The sequence below is a fragment of the Pogona vitticeps genome, chromosome 4 (assembly GCF_051106095.1).
Source record: "Pogona vitticeps strain Pit_001003342236 chromosome 4, PviZW2.1, whole genome shotgun sequence".
Classification (NCBI taxonomy): Eukaryota; Metazoa; Chordata; class Lepidosauria; order Squamata; family Agamidae; genus Pogona; species Pogona vitticeps.
Window position 1 is genome coordinate 216,835,022 of NC_135786.1, and position 21,329 is coordinate 216,856,350.

The 21,329-nt window shown below is 40.2% G+C and overlaps 1 protein-coding gene across 50 annotated transcripts in view; it reads left to right on the plus strand.

Annotated features, from left to right (window-relative positions):
- The window catches only part of RIMS2 (regulating synaptic membrane exocytosis 2), a 466,814-nt gene that overhangs the window by 185,701 nt on the left and 259,784 nt on the right, over window positions 1–21,329 (plus strand). For all 50 annotated transcript variants that reach the window (XM_078393641.1, XM_078393664.1, XM_078393670.1 and 47 more), the window contains one exon: window positions 15,383–16,296. In XM_078393641.1, coding sequence (XP_078249767.1) covers window positions 15,383–16,296 — 914 coding nt within the window. The remainder of the gene's footprint in view (window positions 1–15,382; window positions 16,297–21,329) is intronic.

The window sequence follows — 21,329 nt, forward strand, 5'->3', positions numbered from 1 at the left end:
GCATTCTGGACCATCTGGAGTTTCCGCATGAGCCTCAAAGGCAGCCCCACGTAGAGTGTGTTACAATGGTCTAGTACTTAGAAGTTTCTCATCAAGGTGTCTTATAGGTTTGAGACAGCCTCAAGTAAGAACCATGTAGTTCTCTAAAACATGGTCTTCATTGTATTGGTTCAGATCTTTTCCATTTCATCACAAAATTTCAGTGCCAGCAGAATGTCTTTGTGGAGCCTTTGAGGTGGACTGACCACAGAAACTACAGAAACATTGCATTATATAGTCTGTGTGAGTTATATAGTCTGGCCATAGCTACCATTTTGCAGTTCCAGATAAATGGCATTTCCATACTTCTAACTGCATATATGTAGAGGTATAATGTGCAGCCCCGGAAGGCAGCTCACCTAAGAGAAGGAAAACTCTGATTTCAAACCTCCACTGCCTTGTGGCTACATCCACTGATGGAAAAGGCTCCAGGAGTTAACCTTGAGGAAAAATCCGGAGCTGGAGTCCCGGAGGCAGTTCGTGTCATTCTGCCAACTCCTGCGACGTTGCTGAAACCAGTTGTATTGGCTCTTGCCTTTCCACTGGACTATTTCAGGGACGTGGAGAGGGGGGATTTGCTTGTTGGGTAACAACCTATCCTCCATATTGTTTTTGCCCAGGCTTCGTACTCTGGAGAGGACACTCCAGCTTCGTGTACAGCGTCAAAACACTAGATGCTGTTCCAAGCCCTCCATACAGAGCACGCTACCATAGTCTCTCGAGACTGAAGGATGCCTATGATAATGTGCAGGCACTGGCAATGATTTCCTTTTCAGGTAGTTTTTATTTACAGTCTTCATAGAATCATAGAATCACAGAGTTGGAAGAGACCACAGGGGCCATCGAGTCCAGCCCCCTGCCATGCAGGAACTACATCAAAGCACTCCCGACAGACGGCCATCCACCCTCTGCTTAAAAACCTCCAAAGAAGGAGACTACACCACACTCTGAGGCAGCACATTCCACGGCTGACCAGCTCTGACTGTCAGGAAGTTCTTCCTGAGATTCAGGTGGAATCTCTTTTCCTGTAGTTTGAAGCCACTGCTCTTTATCTTAGTGTCTGGAGCCATGGAAGACAAACCTGTCCCTTCCTCGACATGACTTCCCTTCCAATATTTAAACATGGCTATCATGTCCCCTCTTAATCTTCTTTTTGTAAGGCTAAACATTCTCAGCTCGCTAAGCTGCTCCTCATAGGACATGGCTTCCAGACCTTTGACCATTTTGGTTGCCCTCCTCTGCACCCGTTCCAGGTTGTCAGCATTCTTCTTGAATTGAGGTGCTCAGAACTGGACACAATACTTCAGGTGAAGTCTGACCAAAGCAGAATAAAGTGTATTCCTGTACTACTTCTCTACCTATTCAGTGCTGCATTTCCTCCACTACATCACCTGCTCTTCGCCCCTCAAGTTGAGCACTAACTGAGACAAAGAAGGTATTGAGGAGTTCAGCCTTTTCCCTGTCCTCTGTTAGTAGTCGGCCATCTTCTCCACGCAGCAACCCTATCATTTCCTTGTTTTTCCTTTTGCTGCAAGCATAAGTAAAAAAGTCCTTTTTATTGTTTCTAATCTGTCTGGCAAGCCTGAGTTCATCCTGCACTTTTGCTTTTCTTACCCTCCCCTACATATACTGACTATTTGCTTGTATTCCTCTTTGGTGTTTTCCCCATTTTTCCATTTCTTGTACATTTTTTTTAAATACTTAGTTCAGTTGGAAGTTCTTTAGTCAACCTGTCTGGCTTCTTTAGACATCTCCCATTTTTCCTTGCTATTGGAACGATTTTAGATTGTGCCTTTAGTATCTCCCTTTTAAGAAATTCCCATCCATCCTGAACTCCCTTCTCTTTCAGTATCCTTGTCCATGGAATTACAGACAGTGATTCCCTAAGTTTACTGAAAATTGGCCTTCTTAAAGTCTAGAATGCGTGTCTGGCTGCACTTGGCTTCCCTTTCCCACTGTATAACAAATTCCAAGAGAGCGTGGTCACTCCCACCTAAGGATCCCACCACTTCGACCCCATTAACACGGTCATCTCTTTTGGTTAAGATCAGATCTAAGTTAGCTGATCTCCTTGTTGCCTCTTCCACCTCCTGGATCATGAAATTGTCTGCAAGGCAAGTGAGGAATTTGCTGGACTTTATGTTCTTGGCAGAGTTTGACTGACAACATATATCGAGATAGTTGAAATCTCCCATTAGTACTGCATCTCTCCCTTTTGAATGTGTGGCCATCTGCTACAGGAAGGCATCATCCAACTCCTTGGGCTGGCTTGGGGGTCTGCAGTATACCCCCACAATGACATCCCTCTTGTTTCTCTCCCCCTTAATCCTTACCCAGATGCTCTCAACCTGTCTTCATGGACTTAAGTCCTGGATCTTTTCACAAGTATACACATCCTTGACATATAAAACTACTCTTCCTCCTTTCTTGCAAGGTCTGTTTCTCTGAAATAGTTTATACCCCCCAATAACTACATTCCAGTCATGAGTTTCATCCCATTAGGTTTCAGTGATACCTATTACAGTGGTGCCCTGCATAGCGAGGTTAATCCGTTCCGGATTAACCCTCGCTATGAGGAAACATCGCTAAACGGGACGCAAAATGCCATTGGAACGCATTAAACTTAGTTTAATTAAACTTAGTTTAATGCGTTCCAATGGCTCTTACATACTCACCGTTAAGCGAAGTTTCCTCATAGCGCTGCCATTTTCACGCCCTCGGTAAGCAAGGGCAGGGCGCAAAAATGGTTGTGGTGGCCATTTTGGGTTGTCTGGCGGCCATTTTGGAGCCACCGAACAGCTGATTTCCCGGTGTCGCAGTACGAAGATCGGTAAGCGAAACGCTTACCGATCTTTGCAATGCGAGATTTGGCCATAGAGGCCATCGGTAAGCGATTGCATTAGCGATCTCAAAAAAGAGATCGCTATGCGATTTTGTCGTTATACGGTGCGCTCGTTAAGCAAGGCACCACTGTATATCATATTTATTTTGCTGTATTAAGAGTTCCAGTTTAATCTCGTTTATTTCCCATGCTCTGTGCATAGGCACTACTGAATTTTTAAAAAATATAAACATGCTGAACTATTTTAAGTTGTTTTATTATTAACTTGATCTAGCCAGGCTGGGTGGCTGAGGGGCTTGAATCCGAGAGAGGGTTGGAAAGACAGAACTAGAAACTAGGCCTTCTTGGCAGTGGCCCCTCGCCGCTGGAACACATTGCCCCTTGAGATTTGCCTGGCACCCTCGCTCGGAGCTTTTAAGAAAAAGCTGAAGACTTGGTTCTTTAGGCATGCCTTCCCCCCTTTCTTAGTTTTTTATGTCTTACTGTCTTGGACTTTGCCTATCTCTATGTTGTTGATATTGTTGTTTTAATTTTTCTTTTATATTCGGACTGTAAGTTGCCCAGAGTAGATTTGTTGAATCTAGATGGACAGGGTAAAAGCCGGGAATAAATAAATAAATAAATAAATAAATAAATAAATAAATAAATAAATAAATAAATGAATGAATGAATGAATGAATGAATGAATGAATGAATGAATGTTTCTCATTTGTTTTGTTGCCTGTAACCTCCCTTGTACTGGTTGGATAGTTCAGTGAGTTTGGAATACTTGACTGTGGAGCTAGGAGTGAAGAATTAAATTCTCCATGGTGCCTGTGTAGCCTTGGGCAAGCTGCACAGCCCTGCACTTTTGTGCCATTTCTTGAGCTAATGTATCTTGTGCTTGTAGTTTGAGTTTGGCTCCCGAGTCCTCAGATCCTGTGTACCTCAGTTTATGATGTGGACTTAAGGCAGAGTTGCTTTGTGCTCCTGAAAGGGAGATGCCAAGGAGTACTCTATCACAAACACATCCCCTTGATAGTGGGAAAGTGGGATATTTCATTCTTTAATAAATGTAGTGCTAGTGTAGTCATGTCCTGACATAATACACAAGAAACAAGAGTGGGTTGTGAAGGGGAAGAGAAAAACTCATGAGTAGGAATATTTGAGATGTAGAGAAAATCATTGTCTCCTGAACCATTGAAGCTCTGGTTTTGAAAACAGATGTGTGCTGTGATGGGACTTGGCAGGAAAGTTAAATTAATACTTAATTTTCAGGTGAATCAAACTTATTGGGAAAAATATTGTGAACACTATTACTATTTGTTCTTAATCCTGTGGGAAGTCAGTCTTCTACTTATGGGATGGAATGAAAAAGGCATACTGTACGCATCCAGGGGGCACCTTTATTATTTTTTCTAACTAGTAAAAAGTTTTCGGCTGCTGAATTGGGACATAACTTGTTTGTTTCTGGTTTCAGTCCTTTTTGGAATATTGCCAATAATGTATTCGCGAAGGCTTTCACGGCCGGGATCTAATGGTTGTTGTGTGCACAGTTTGCTGTCCTCTGAAGATGCCGGCCACAGAGACTGACGAAACGTTAGGAAGAACCACTTTCAGAACACGGCCAAGAAGCCCGAAAAACCCACAACAACCATTGCCAATAATAGTCATGAACCCATCAGCCAATACACTATTACAGTACTGAAAACAACTTTTAGGTTAATGTTAGGACTAGCTTCAAAATTTACTTGCTTCTTCGTATTCCTACCTCTGTTGTGGATTGCACCATGCGGATAGAAGGCTATTCACATATCTTCCTGAACAACATGTACTAACTATCAGTTCTCCTTATTCAGAAATTATAAACTACTTGTGAACATCTTTCGGAGTATGTGGCGCCTGCCACTACACTGATGGAAACTGCAGTGGATAGTCTGTCTTTGCATTACTGTATATAGTTCTTAATTTTTTAATTTTTTTAATTTTTGGTTTATTTACTTTGGGCAAATGTAGAGTAGGTTTGGCTTGCATTGTTTTACCTTATTTTTATACAGTTTTGAAGGTGAACTTTTCTTCATTTTTTGATTTCATAAACATGGTTCTCTAAGTTGATTTTCGCTGCCCCTTTCAAATTGATAATTACAGAGGGGGTGAAGTGTAGACGCAAATCTCTCTACACTTTATTCATCTATATCTACAGATTTGGGGAGAAATTATTAATATAATAGACAGATTATTTGGAAAGCAGCTTCTCTTGGATTTCAACTAATTTGTCATCATAGATTTTAGATATATTTTTTAGATTGTAAGACACTAACTATTTAAAAGCCATTTTTAATGTTATAACATTAAAGTTAGACAATTTTAAGTAGTTTAATAATGCCTGGTGGTGCATTTTGCAGGCAGTGCTATTGCAGCAAGGCAGTAATCAGCTAAGTACTGTAATCCTCCTTACTGGGTAAATTCTTACTTGACCTCCAGCTATATACAGCACATGGTAACAGTTTAATGCTGTTACCATCCTCTCATGCTCTCCACAGTTTCTCTATTGGGTCAGCATTCAGTTTCGAATAACTAGTAATTTTGTTTAATACAGCTCATTTCCCACCCATGTATCATAATTTGTAATTTGAGGTGGAGAAGGGTTTGTAAAAAACTTGTGTGGCTGCTAAATTAAGTGGTATTTCTCATGGTTTCCTCAAAGCTTCAAGGATTAAATAAAGCAGTAGGCTGCACAGAAATTGATGCATTCTCGGGAACTTGATGCTCCTAACTTCCCAGATGTGCAGTGGCTGATCAAAAGGTAAAGAAGAGGAATGGGTAGTGTGTCTGTGATAGAAATGTAAAACTTATTTTTTTTAAAAAAATACTGGTTTTTCAGAAACCAGTTGAAAAACTTATTAAAATATTTAAATTATTTAAATGTACACACTCTCATGTTGTAAGCTTTAAATCTGGGCTGTATATCATTTGATTTCTAGCAAAAGCTAATGCATTTCATTTTATGAATTCAGTATTCCAATTGAATGTCATTCACATTTGTAAACTCTTTTATTTAGTTGTGGTTCTTGAAAATATACATTTTTAGCATGAGGATAGTAAAAAGCTTACTACCTAGAAGTCAGTGAGAATTGATGTATTGGAATCTTTGTTTTTATTTTAAATGCTCAGCAAGAAATAATTATTGTATTTACAGGACATGTAGTTTATATACTGTATCTGGCTCATCAGTTTTCTTTGAGCAGCAGTTCAATGGCAGTTTTTTTGCATCCATTTTTAAAAGGGCTTGGTAGTTAGATGGTTAAAGTAATTCTTTGATCATTGTCACTGGTGTTTCTACCTTAACTAATGATAAAATCATGCAATTGGATCCAGACTGAATTGTGCTTGGAGTAAACTGACAGAATTCAGTAGAAGTTAAGATAGATATAACAAAGGACAGTGAAAAGAAATGTGCAAAAGAAATGTGTGGGTCTGAACATTTGCACATCTTGCTCTGTTCTGCACACCCACTGGAGTTTTCAGTGTATGTTTTCTCAAACAGGAGGCCTTTAAGCCACACAATGAATGTCTTTGGAATCTATGGATGTTTCAAAAACAAATTGAAGTAATATTTTTATTTGAGGGAAGGCAGACAAAAATGCTGTGGAATCTTTACTTTGATATGCGCAAGGTAGTTTTGCAGTCCAGCCAAAAATTAGTGGCTGAAATCATGTACAGTATCAGAAAAATTGTAACTTTCAGTCTGTTCCTACTGCCAAATACTATGTCCCTACAGTGATTCTTGAGGGCATGTGTGTGCACCTTCAGAAATTATGACAACTACTTGCTGAATAGGAATGGACTGAAAGTTACACATTTTCTTATAATAAGCAACAGAATTTCAGCCAGTGTATACAGAAAATCACAGTGAATACTGACATTTTTCTGAGTATGATTTTTTAAAAAATGCAATCTTGCAACTTAAAGGGTTTTTTATAATGCTTTTGTTACTCTTATAGCTTAAAATAAACATATAGTAGGTCCTATCCTCAGTATTATTTTCTTGATACAGCCAACAGATTTCAGAATTAAAACACATTTGAGTCGAAAGTTAAACTACAATAATTATATCTATATAATATAAAATAAAATAATTTAAGATATTAATAATAAATAATGTAAACCCAGAGTTTTGTTAATTGGTTCCAAGTTTCTGTTAAATAAATTTTTCACTCATATCCTTAATGCTCCAGATAAAAGGATGTGTGTGTTTTTGTGTCTGCATGTGTAATATGTTTATCAGAAAAAGAAAAGAGACATAATATGCTGGTGATCGCCCAGGATATAAGGTGATCAATGGGTTAATAAACAAAGACAGAAAAATATGACTCAAAACTTTAAATTCCTTCTGAACAACAAGAACATAATCTGTTAGAACAGGAAATTTCCCTAAGTCCCATCCAAGACAGCTGAAAATAACACATTAAAATGTGAAAGGATAAATGGCCTCCTGTATGCTGGGATGATCAATTTTTGCTTGAAAGTCAACAGGAGTGGATAGATGTCAAATGACAGAGGCGAAGTCATCTTTGTTGCTTTAAATTAATTTTTAAAATCCATACTCATATTTTGGATGATATAGAACCTGAGCTAATTGAGATCATATGAAAAAGCATTTATGGATACAAAACATACATTGGCTAATTGGCTAGAATCCTTTTGGAAAAAATGTGTGGACAATAGAAATTATGCAAGCTTTTCCTCTTTTTGTTAGTTGTTTACTGTATAATGATTTCACAATAAGTACATAACCAATTATTTGAGGGCTACCCCTCTAAGATTCATTGCACGCTTACCCTTATGTGTATCCCCTCCCCCCAAGCATTCTGGCCTTTGTCATTTAACGTCTTCATCTGTAGATTTTCAGGTGCACTAATGGGAAATAGGTGAAAGAACAGCATATATTAAATTCAGCCAGAACTTCAGAGTGAAATGTTAGGCCCCAGATCCTAGAGGTTCCATCTTTAAAGCTGCACCAAAAATTGTTCTTAGGAAGGCTGTTTGCAGTTTTGAATTACAGTTTGTAATCAAACTTTTAGCATTGTGTAATAGCTGGGCAAGTAATTTGGCTTTGTCAATAAGCTAGAATGGTAATTGCCTAAGCAGCACTTTTTTGTCTTACTTATTTACATACATACGAACAAACAAATAAATAAACAAACAAACAAACAAACATAAAGGTAAAATTAATGTTCCTTTTGATAATTAAATCCAGTCATGTCTGACTCTAGGGGAGAGTGCTCATCCCCGTTTGTAAGTCAAAGAGCCAACGTTTGCCTGTAGACACTTTCCGTTGTCACGTGGCTGGCATGACAAGATATGGAACAACATTACCTTCCCGCCAAGGTAGTACTGTACCTATTCTTCTTTGTCATGGTGTCTGTGAATGCACACTATGGATTTAGTCTTCTGCACTTGCGTGATCCTTGGAAACTTCTAGAGCTGAAAAATGAGAAGATTGTTAGAGGCCCCACCCTCCCACATTGCCTGTTCACACCTTTAATGGTCATCCCTCAGTTCCTTTTTGTTGCCACTTTGGATGCATCTAGGACAACAGGCTTGTTCTGCTTTCTCCCTACATGAATGCAAAGAAGGATCTGCCCTTTGAGTTTTTTATACATATTGAGACTTTTTTATACATACAGTGGTGCCTCGCATAGCGAGGTTAATCCGTTCCGGATTAACCTTCGCTATGCTGAAGCATCGTTGAACGGGGCAGGAATTTCAATTGGAACGCATTAAACATGGTTTAATGCGTTCCAAATGAGCCAAATACTCACCGTTCAACGAAGCTTTGTAATGGCCGGCAGCCATTTTCGCACCCTCGCCTTGCTTAACGAGGGCGCGAAAACGCTGCGCACGGCCATTTTGGGCCATTTCCGGGCTTCCGGCGGCCATTTTGGCCGCCGAACAGCTGATCATCGGGGCTTCGTTTTGCGAAGATCGGTAAGCGAAACGCTTACCGGTCTTCGCAAAGCGAATTGTGCCCCATAAGAAAAACGTTAAGCGATCGCATTAGCGATCCGAAAAAACGGATCGCTATGCGATTTCGTCGTTATGTGGTGCACTCGTTAAGCGAGGCACCACTGTATTAAGTTTTTAATACATATTGAGACCTCTTTTCTCTTCAAGAGGACTTGTTTTGTCAACTTGGTATGCTTATGTTTGGCAAATAATGCTAATACATAAACTAACTGAGCAAGTGCATTTAGCAGGGACAGCCTTTTTAAAATACATCCTAGGATTGAAGGTCTACCTCCTTAGGTCCTTTCAGGAGGAAATGAAGGGCACTGTAGTTTTTGATGGCTCACCATCAGATCCCTTTGACATCCAAAGCAGAAGGAAACAGGGCTGTGTCCTCACACTGACTCTGTTTGGGATATTTTTTGCTGTCATCCTGAAGCACGCTTTTGGAACTGCAACAGAAGGTGTCTATCTCCAGACTAGATCAGATGGAAATCTCTTTAACCTCTCTAGATTGAGAGCAAAGACCAAAGTCCAGCAGAAATGCGTGCAGGACTTCCTCTTCGCCGATGATGCAGCCATTGTTGCCCACTCTGCTGAAGACCTCCAACAACTGAATGAATCATTTTAGCGAGGCCTGCCAAGACTTTGGACTATCGGCCTAAAGAAAACACAAGTCATGGGCCAGGGCGTGGACTCACCTCCCTCTATCACCATCTCCACACAAGAATTGGAGGTTGTTCATGAATTTGTTTACCTTGGCTCAACGATCTCTGACACTCTGTCCCTAGATGTCGAGCTGGATAAACACATTGGCAAAGCAGCTACCATGTTCTCTAGACTCACAAAGAGAGCATGGCTTAATAAGAAGCTGACGGCATAGACCAAGATCCAGGTCTATAGAGCCTGTGTTCTGAGTATGCTCCTGTACTACAATAAGTCCTGGACCCTTTGTGCATGGCAGGAGAGGAAGCTGAATGCGTTCCATATGTGTTGTCTCCGACACATTTTTGGTATCACCTGGCAGGACAAAGTTCCAAATAGAGTAGTCCTAGAATGGGCTGGAATTTTTAGCATGTATACATTACTGAAACAGCGATGTCTATGTTGGCTTGGGCATGTCGTAAGAATGGCTGACAGTCATATTCGAAAAGCTCTCCTGTATGGAGAATTAGTGCAGGGATAGCGCCCCAGGGGGAGACTACAGCGGCGATACAAAGATATCTGCAAGTGGGATCTGAAGACCTTAGGAATGGACCTCAACAGGTGGGAAACTTTGACATCTGAGTGTTCAGCCTGGAGGCAGGCAGTGCAGCATGGCCTCTCCCAATTTGAAGAGACACTTATTCAGCAGGCTGAGGCAAAGAGGCAGTCCCGAAACCAGCAAAATCAGGGAGCTGGACAGGGGAGAGATTGTATTTGTCTTCAGTGTGGAAAGGATTGTCATTCTCATATTGGTCTTCTTAGCCATACTAGATGCTGTTCCCAGAGCTCTATTCAGAGCACGTTACCATAGTCCCTCGAGACTGAAAGAAGCCTATTGAGTATTAGCTGCATAAACACATATACTCATTTGTCATCCCCTCCAAGTAATCATGTAGACTTCTGACAAAATCTGTTTAATTGATTAACTAATGATCAGTTTTATCTTAAACTGATTACCTCCATTCTTGCATGACGGTTGTTGCTGTTGATTTGCTTTTCATTACATGTGTGCACCTTGAAAACTCATTTCTAATATAATAAACATATTTTTAAAAAGAAAAAGCAATTTGGCTTTAAAAACCTTCAAGATGGATGGAATGTGACAGCTCCTTTAGAGTTAAAGAAATGCTGAATGGCAGCTGCATTATTATGAGCTTTAATTATGTAATTAACAATTATATTTCTATGGTGTGTTCAGGATAAAAAAGGAATGAAACAAAATTCCTAAGAGCTTGTAATTTGAGACTTTTTTGACTGGACATTCATCTAAAGGCTAATTATATTCTTACTATGTTTTCTGAAAAAAAATGGCTTTGTCATAAGAGCTTTATTTTTACTGTATTTACTTTAATACAGATTTTCAGGTTATTCGGATTTTGAGAGGAATACCACATAACCAGCAAAGTAAAAGTGCTCTTGTTGAGTGCATGAAATTCAGGAAGCTAAGTCCTCTGGAGGGGACAGTTGAATATGAAATATGATTTTCTATAGTATGTTGAATTTTCAGAGATTTTTTAAAAATTAAGTTGTTTTGTAAGAGAAAATAACATTTTATGAATCTATATGGTCTCTAATTTGTTCTGTCCTCTTTATATATCCAGTGCCCTGTCCCATGACCCAGACTCAGCAAATGTAGAGAAAGGGCAGCATGAAGTAGATGAAATGACCTTTAGGAGATCTTGAGTAATAGAAGACACTGTGTGTATATGCCCAAATCCAAGAATCAAAGAACTCTGATAACGTAATCAGAGACTGCTGAACTGAGTGCTAGCATAATATCTGTTAAACACTCCACAAACCTCTAGTATTCACTGATGCATTAATTCCATTGCACTGCTCATGCTAATATGATCCTTTGTTGAAATGCTATGTATATTGGATTGTAATACATACCTAATGTATTTTTAAAGCACTTGAAAACTCAGTCAAGTCCTCCATCTCTACAGAACATGTCATTTTTTATTTTGTTCACATAAGTAATTTATGGTATTTTTCTTTTTCTTAGTTCATGTTTTAGAGATTCTTAGATGGAGACAAATTTGAATACGTACTTTGCAAGCAGTACTCTGCCAAGCAGGGTTAGTTTGTTATGTGCTGTCATGTCAGAATCAACTTATAGCAACTGAATAAGGCTTTAAGGTGAGATATTTAAGGAGGGATTTTACTATTTCCACTCCCCCAGTGAGTTTTCATGGCTAACTGGGGATTTGAACCCTGGTCTCCTGGACCCTAGCCTGTCATTCTATCAGCTACACCACACTGGGTACCTGCCAGCTCCAGAGTAATCAGAAATCTGTGGGTCTCATTGTGATGCTTCATAGGCAAAGCACCGAAACAAAAAAAAAAATGCAGATATGGCTACGTAATGGGTGAACTTTAATACTGTACTAACTTGATACAGAGAGATATCTATAGAATCAGGAACTTAAGATACTGTGGACATCACTTAGCATCCAACTATTTAAGAATTCAAAGAATATCTGGCCTTTGCTGGTGCAATACCCATGGTATCTGAGATCCTGACACTATAGATACCATGGGCATTGCACCAGCAAAGGTCAGATATCCTTTGAGTTCTTAAATACTGTAGGTCTGAGTTTCTGGTGTACACTACTTGTAGTGATGTTACTGTTTCCGGACATGCATTCTGTTTCAATATGTTAAGAATATATCATACTTCCAGTTTTATCTTATACTTTCTTTACTTTCTTGCTGGATCATGATAGAACTTCAGATATTAATGGTGCAATTGTAATAGTTTTTAGACTTGGGACACATGATTTTAATGTTGGTTCAAGGAGACACCCACAGAATCATTAATTATGCTTCATAACAGTGCTTCTAGTTAAAAAACAACAACACAGCCCTATAATTTGTGTGCAGTTTTTCAGATAGAATGTGGAATAATACTTATGATATGTGCTTTTTCAGTTCCAGGCCTTTAATTTTAAAGGTTAAGCTGCCTTGAGGCCCATTTATTTGTTTGTTTGTCTCATTTATTGGCTGCCTTTCTCCCGATAAGCGAAATCACTGCTGGGAGAAAAGTGGTATAGATGTTAAATGAATGAATGAATGAATGAATGAATGAATGAATGAATGAATGAATGAATGAATGAATGAATGAATGAATGAATGAATAAGTAAAGTAGTGCAGTTAGAGTGGATGTGACAAGGATTGTACAGTACAGTAATTGCGCATTGTAACTTTCAGCTTTTTTTGTACTGTAGATAGGAAGAAAAGAGTTACATGTTGATGTTTATCTGTAGCCTTTAAGAATGACATTTTCAGCTTGGAAAGTTAATGTCTGAAGAATTTGTTTTTGTCACTCAGATTATGGTTTTGAATATTTTTCTGTTAGTATTAAGCTATAGATTGACCTAGAGCAGCAATAGCAAACCTATGGCACCCTTTCTGCGGGCATCCAAGCCATAAGTTGCTGGATTGCTACTCCCCCCCACAGCCAAACCTCAGGAAGCGGCTGCAGCCGGGGTGCTGGCACTTTGACAGGTGGTGGGCCAGGATCCAAAGCAGCTGGTGCTGGCGGTGGATCCGGAGTGGAGTCTCGAGGCATCTCCGTGCCTGGGATTCCCACTTCCAGTTCTGCCACACCACTCCCAGTTCTGCCACTGCGGCCCGCCACCCACTGGTTGTTTTATTTTCCCCCCCCCCCAGTTTTGGGCATTCGGGCCCAAAAAGGTTCACTGCCACTCACCTAGACTGTACTTCTGGTTGATGTAATACAGTATTTTAAACCACCACCTTTTTTGCACCTTTTTTGCTCTCCATTCACTACACCTTAGTCACTATATCTATACTGTACAATTTGGGACATGTACATGATACTACATGTACTAAGGATTTGACTTAAATAATTAATGAATGAAGGATTGATTTGAATATTCTTGGAAATAAGTGAGTTGAAATGATTTAAAATTTTGGAGCTACAGTACATATATTGATAACTTTGAAGAAAAGCATATAAAAATAAAAATAAATGAAAATAGATTAAACATTTGAGTACTGACTGTTCTTACTTAATATTTTTATATATGACTGAAAAGTGTAAAAAAGAGAATACTATTTAGTTAATATAGTCATTATAAGAGAAGGGTAAACTGTAGATAGAATGTTAGGATTTATCTAGCTCAGGAAAGCGCTGGATGAGAACATAGTTGACTTTGATTCTCCTCTGCTTCCTCCTCACCTGCGGTAGGGTGCCAGAGCAGGCATGGTGGCAGCCATGCAGTCCAGAAAAAAAAAAGATGACTGCCAGAAAATCCCCTACTAGCCTTGGTTGGTCGACAGGGAGTGGGACTCCCCTGCCAGCCGGGTATTGGCTGGTGGGGGAAAATCCAGTGTGTGAGCGCAGTGAATTATTTCAACACAACTTTGTTGGTGGTTTGGGGCATTGGGGTTGGATCAGGACAGCTTAAGGGCAAAGACAGGAGCCTATTTGCCCAGAACAGTGAAAGAACCTCCCCATATGGGGAGACTGGGGAAGGGTCATGGTCTGGCCCAGCTTGGGGGCCTGCAGGCCCAACCTTTGCCCCAAATGTGTGAGAATCATGGAGTGGCATTTGCCCGTATGGTTTCCAGAAGACTGCAACTTCTGGTGGAAACTTCAGCGGCTGCTGAAGTAAACAGTAGTGGGCATCAGGTGGCAATTGGTCCTCTCGATGGACCAGATCCAATTTCCTATGCTGGCCAGGGACTGCTGCTGAAATCAATACAATTGTGGCCTTTCCTCCAAAGAACTGTATGTATTGTATTGTTTTATAGAGCCCTGGGGATGCGGGGGGGTTAGCGATAGGCCAGCAATGCTATTTAGTTAATGTTAGGGTTATTATATTTATTATATTTATACTTTTACTCCACTTTTCTCCTTGAAAAGGACCCAAGGTGGCTTACAACAATATTTAAAGTTGAAATCAATGAATATAGAATGGTGGTTAACATAATTAAAAGACAATATTTAAAACTATGAACAATGTCATTCATAAGGTAAACTCTCAAGAGAAAGGTAAACTGCAGATAGAATGTCGGGATTTATCTAGCTCTTGAAACTGCTGAATGAGAACATGGCTGACTTTGCTCCTCCTCTGCTTTTTCAATACAAGGAGGGGAACAAGGCATATTTAGCTCTAAAAGCCAGTTGTGTGCTGATATTGAGAATAAATTTGCTCTTGGTAGCAACAGAGAAACAGCTGGGTTTTTGCAGTTTGTCCACATTGGGATTGAGATGCTGATAAAGGAAATTTCTGCAGTGATTTCTGATCAGTTATCAAAGAGAACTACAGAAATTGTCCTTCAAGCCTCCATGCACTGGAATTTGTCAAAAGGTTAGAGGTTCCCAGTATGAGGTTCTTTTATTACAATTACTATTAGTAATAGATAACATTTGTGTGTGTGTATATTTTTTTTCACTGCATTTATATCTTATTGCAAACTTTATAGTAACTTTATAAGATGGGACAGTACCATTACCACATTGCAACTGGGGACTGAGATTTATAGTGGTTTTCCTAAGGCCATCTGGAGAATTTTCTATAGGCAGAAGATTTGAACTGAAAGTTTCTTAGTTCACAGCTCAGCCCCATAGATGCTATTCTGCATCAGTTCTGTAAAATCAATTCAGTATAAAGTTGTGCTCTTCTCTTTTGACAGAATATGATTAGATCCTGAGAAAATTTACACTGTTATAATATTTCAGCTGTTAATAGTAATGTCTGAACTGGTTCATTACAGATACTGTATATTTAAATGGAAATGCTGACCACATTTTCTTCTTTTCTTTTCTGATTATATAGAAAAAGAAGTCCATCAATATCCAGAGATCAGAACAGAAGGTTCAGCCAACTGGAGGAGAGAGACGATTATTCACAGTATGCAACATCAGACAGTGCAATGCCAAGATCACCATCAGATTATACAGACAGACGATCACAACCTGCCTCTCAGTTATATGAAGAACCAGACCTTGATGACTACAGGGATTCCAACAGGAGAATTCACAGGTGTTCCAGGGAGTATCCTTTAGATGAAGATGAAGTGCAGAACAGGGAGGAATATGAAAGACAGCGTCGAGAAGAAGAGTACCAAGCGCGATATCGAAGTGATCCTAATTTGGCTCGTTATCCAGTCAAACCACAACCATATGAGGAACAAATGCGTATACATGCTGAAGTGTCTCGAGCACGTCACGAAAGAAGGCACAGTGATGTGTCTTTGGCAAATAGTGAACTGGAAGATTCCCGGATATCTATGATGAGAATGGAACGGCCATCAAGACAGAGGTCTGCATCTGAACGTAGAGCTGCCATGGACCAGCGTTCATATTCAATGGAAAGAACTCAGGGGCCAAGTCCCAATCGGCAAAGGACCACAAATCATAGCCCTCCGACACCTCGGAGGAGTCCAATTCCTTTTGATAGGCCAGAGATGAGGCGGACTGATTCGCTAAGGAAACAACACCATTTAGATCCTAGCTCAGCGGTAAGAAAAACAAAACGTGAAAAAATGGAAACAATGTTGAGAAATGATTCACTAAGTTCAGACCAGTCTGAATCAGTTAGGCCTCCACCACCAAAGCCTCATAAAACAAAGAAGGGGGGTAAAATGCGTCAAGTTTCACTGAGCAGCTCAGAAGAAGAGTTGGCCTCTACTCCAGAATATACAAGCTGTGATGATGTAGAAATCGAAAGTGAAAGTGTTAGTGAGAAAGGTAAGACTTTTTTCTTCCTTTGCCTTGTAATCAATATTTGTTGTTGTTGTGTTCTGTGAAGTCGCTTTTGACTTATGACAACCCTAACAAGATTTTTGAGATGTTCAAGGAATGGTTTACTGTTGCCATTCCATAGTGTGTTCCTATTGCTGATGTTTTAAATCATGGCATTTATTGTACATATAGAATGGGCCTCACTGTGATTCTTCAGGGTGCAGCATCCTCCTGCCCACTCTGGTCATGAGTTGTACATACTGTACTTTGAAGTAGGGTTTCATCTAATTCTATAGAGGCTTTGTTCTATGGACAGGTTAGTGTAAATGCTTTTGTATTTTTTGGATAGATAATTATGTGAAAGAGATCTCTAAATGTACACATACAGTATTATAATTTCGATGTGACTTTTTAAAGAGCATGATTCCTTTGGGCCACTCAGATTAGTTAGGAATCTAAGAGCCAAACCATATATGGCACCAGGGATATCAAACAAACTGAACAGCACCCATGTTTGAGTAGAGGGTTGAATTGGATGAAGGCAGTGGTATTCAGGTCTGCTGTGTTCACCCCCACCCCCACCATGATTTTCCTAATTAAAATTTCTCATACATGCACACAAATGAAAAAAAATCAGGAAGAGGCCACGTGATCCCCAGAACAATACAAATGCTGGAACAGATTATACCTTTATTGGGACCACTAAAAACAAACAACCCTCCCCCAAAAAACCAGACAGCTAGCTTTCAATGATAATTAATCTTCTTCAGGCTGTGCACCAAGTTCTTGAGGTTAGTTCCAACATTATATGCTTTCATTAAATTCCCAAAGTCTAATGGCCATAGTTGGGGCCAGGTTTAGCTTCTTAGGTCGAAATAGCTGCAGTCTGCAAGAAGCCTGTGGGAGAGGATGTGGCTTCAAACACCTCCTCAGCCAGTAGTTCAGAATTTATCACCCAGCTCTTTAAACAAAGGCCCACCAACATGATATTAACCAAACTCCGTGTGGGTTTGTGTTAGTGAGATTAGTATATCTAGTTATGAATCTCCTACATCGTAAATTCTTTACCACTCAGTGATTACTAGAAAAAGAAAAAAGTTATAATAAAACATAAACATTAAATATAAGAATTTTTTTGTTGTGCTTTGCATGAAATAAAATAGAGATCTGAGTAGTATTAGTTGGGTGGTTGTAGCTCCAGTGGGCATACATCTGTATATTAAATCAAAGCAAAAGCAAAGCGTGTGTTCACATACCACCCCATAGCTCTTAAAGCTACGTGGGCTACACATTAGGGGAAAGCGAGAGAGCGAGAGTGAGGGCAGGATTTACTCATTTAGCTTCAGTGACAATGTCCTAACTTGGTAGAATGTTGATTTGACTATTTTACACTCAGATGATATTATTTTAGTTTCTAGAGAAGCAATGGTTTGTGTTGAAATAAAAATGTGCTGTTAGGAAGTGCAGCATGTTCCGGCATTCTTTCCACTCAAAGCCTCAGTTTCACTCTAGTGCTTGAATAATGGGATTAGAATTTACCTAGTTCTACTGAAGATTAAAATCTAGACCTGTTTTGCTGGGTGCCTGATTCTGGACATGTAACCCACATCTTCCTTTTAGCTTAAGTGAGCTGGGGTATTTCAGTAGTAACAAGCAAAGTTCCACTGTAGAGTCAGGACTCATTTTCAGTAAAGGGTTGGATGCTTTCACCAAATCTCCTGGATTGCTAGGTTTATGAATGTATAGTTATGGCTGGATCCTCAGTATGTTTATTTAGAAAAAAGATGGAATGTTTGTTTGCATTGGTATTGCTTTTATGATTGCCAATTTCACTGCTACATCCCCCCCCCCCACAGTGCTATCTCAATCAAATACATTTGCTGACTGTACAGGAAAAATTACAGGATGAAGTTAAGCTTGTAGGAAGAGATGAGGGCTGCCCTCTTTATTATGAAAAAGAGGTCAATTTTTAATCTTTAGTAGGCAGCTGTGAACTTGTTTGCCCTCACACTGTGGTCCTTTGTTTGCTCAGTGCTCTAGGAATACACATACATCTTTACTCATTTACATGCTCAGACAGATTTTCATTCTTCTTATACACTTTGATGAGTGTGCTTCCTCATTTTTGCATTCTAAAATCTCTTTTTCTGCAAAACTTCTGTTTGTTGTTTATTTACATGCTCAGACAGATTTTCATTCCTCTTTATAGACTTCAGTGCATGTTTCCTCCATGTTGCTTTCATGGAAACCCTTCTTCTATCGCCAGCATTGCTTAGCTGATGTATTAGAAGTGGCTTAAGGGTCAAAAATGAAGGGTGATGTAAGGAAGAGACTGAAAATGTCTCTATTACATACACACAATTCCCTATTTCTGACAGCAGGAGCTGTGTAGTCCAGTGTCTTCTTTCTTGAAAATGTACTTTGTGTCTTCAAATATACACTAAAAGATACGGTGTCTTTTAGTGAGGTATAGTGAGAATATATATTGTTTGTACATTTTAAAGCAATGAAGTATGGGTCTGAGGCAGGCCAACTCTGAGCCAAATGTCTAAATTCTGTCTACTGCTCATCGTTAATTGTTGCTTTTACTTCCTCCTTCTTGGAAGTTATGTAGCGTTTGATAGATAGTTGAGTTTTGGGGTGGGGATATTTTTTAGCTTTTCCATTGTTTATTGTTTTTAATTTCCATCATTTGTACCTTTGTTTATTTATCTTATCATAGGGACGTGGTGGCGCTGCGGGCTAAACCGCAGAAGCCTGTGCTGCAGGGTCAGAAGACCAAGCAGTTGTAAGATCGAATCCACGCGATGGAGTGAGCGCCCGTCGCTTGCCCCAGCTCCCGCCAACCTAGCAGTTCGAAAGCATGCAAATGCGAGTAGATAAATAGGGAGCACCTCGGTGGGAAGGTAACAGCGTTCGGTGTCTAAGTCGCACTGGCCATGTGACCACGGAAGATTGTCTTCAGACAAAACGCTGGCTCTATGGCTTGGAAACGGGGATGAGCACCGCCCCCTAGAGTTGAACACGACTGGACAAAAATTGTCAAAGGGAACCTTTACCTTTACCTTTATTTATCTTATAGCTTTACAGAATAGTGGTTCGCCACTAGATATTTATTTTATTTTATTTTATTTTATTTCATTTCATTTTTATACCTCCGATCTGGCCAAGGGCCACTCTGGGTGGTTTATAATATATACAAGGAAGCGATTGTTTCCAAGAACTCAAGAGCTGGCCCAGAAACTTCAGTCTCAGCATAGATGCTGAAGTCACTCAGAACCAAGAGACAACCTCTCCCTGCCTTGTTGAAGAAAACAATGTCCAGCATTTGGCCCGCCATGTGGGTAGGGCTGTTAACAAATTGGGACAGTGCCGCTGAGAGTGCTGGTTCACGAGGACCACAGTAAACCAAGAGGATCCCAAATCCATTCCTTGCCACCCAAAACACATGGAGGGCATCCAGGCCCAGAATTGCCAGAGCAGAGAGCCTGACAGTATCTAAGGTATTTGTAAACAATGGCTCCCCTCTGTCCTTCCAGTTTCCCCTGACGTTGGATAGAGTAACCAGATGGGCATATTAAGGACAGGGCCACACCCCCTTCAGCACCACCCAGGTTTCAGTGATGAAAGTCAGATCTGCTTCTTCATCCAGAAGAAGCATGATTCCTTTGGGCCACTCCTTTGGGTCTTGAATAATCTGGGCTTTACTCTGGGCAGATCTGGCATTTAGCAACATCACAGAGAGTGGAAGGCTGCCTGACTAGGTTACCTTGCTCCTGAAAGGTGGCAAGAGAGCTAGAATGAGTTACAACTTTAAAAAGATTGCACAGCGTTCTCCTGTTCTGACCAGTTGCTCTGCCAATGCCGTACCTTCCCCTGCCCATCACTACTTGGATGTTACTCATTATGCTCCTTTGCTGTGGTGGCAGGCTATCAATAGTCTCCTGAAAGTGCAGGTGATGGAAAAATGTAAACCAACACCACGAAGTGCAATATTGTGCAACAGAAAAGGAAGAGGAGTTAATAAATAAACAAGCAAGAAGAGGATTATAAAAATAATAAGATGAGGCGGGGCTTTGTTGCGGTGCTGCCAGCAACTCCAGAGAAGAGCTCTCTGGAAAAAACTGGAACCCTCCGGTCCAGGATCCCCCTTTTGAAATGGGGATCAAAGGAGAGTCTAGAAGAAGTCTCTCTGAAGCAGATGGTGAGCAGCAGAAGGAGAAGAAAGGGAGGCAGACCCGGACTTTTTTCTTCTGAAGAAATCACCGTGCACGGACTGGAGCGGGCGCCATTTTTTGGCACTGAGCCGCGAGGAACCCTTTACCGGGGGAGAGGAGAGCAATCAATATAACTAATAATATATAACAAGTAAGTAAGCCGAAGCCTCTGATTTATGAAACAGCCTCATTAAGCTGAAATAAGAATGAAAATATTTGGCTGAAAGAATAAATGCAGCGGCGGGTTTATCTTATCAGTCTGACTCAAAAGCGAAACTAAGCTTCTCCAAGTGAACTCTTAAAACATCAGGTTGATTCTAAAGCCGAGAGTCTGAGATGGAAAAATAAATCTTATGTTTCTGGAAAAGAATCCCAGACAGCAACACCGTCTGACTGGATTTAAGAGACTTCGGTGGATGCAGTGTGGCTGGGATACGTTACTCTTTGCCTTCTCTGGACTTTGTGAACTATAAATAATAGAATCTGGTGGTTTTCGGGAGAAGGAGCTGACGTGGCCGACTGGACTAAGGAGCATTAAGGGGTTAATGAAGATCACAAGACGAGCTTCAAGGACAATCTACTGGACAGTTTGAGACTTTATGATTGTTGTTTTGTTTGTCGGACTGCAGACCACGTGTGTCTAATAACAGAAGCTTGCTGAACCCAGGAGAAGAAGAAATAACTGCGTCACGGTTCTATTTGATATTGTATTTGCTGGGCTAAAAGTTGATTTTTATATTACAATATTTGGATAAAGATTGGAGATCTAAGGGGAGGTTTATGATGAGGGGTTTGAATTGTTGATAAAATTGTGGAAACTGT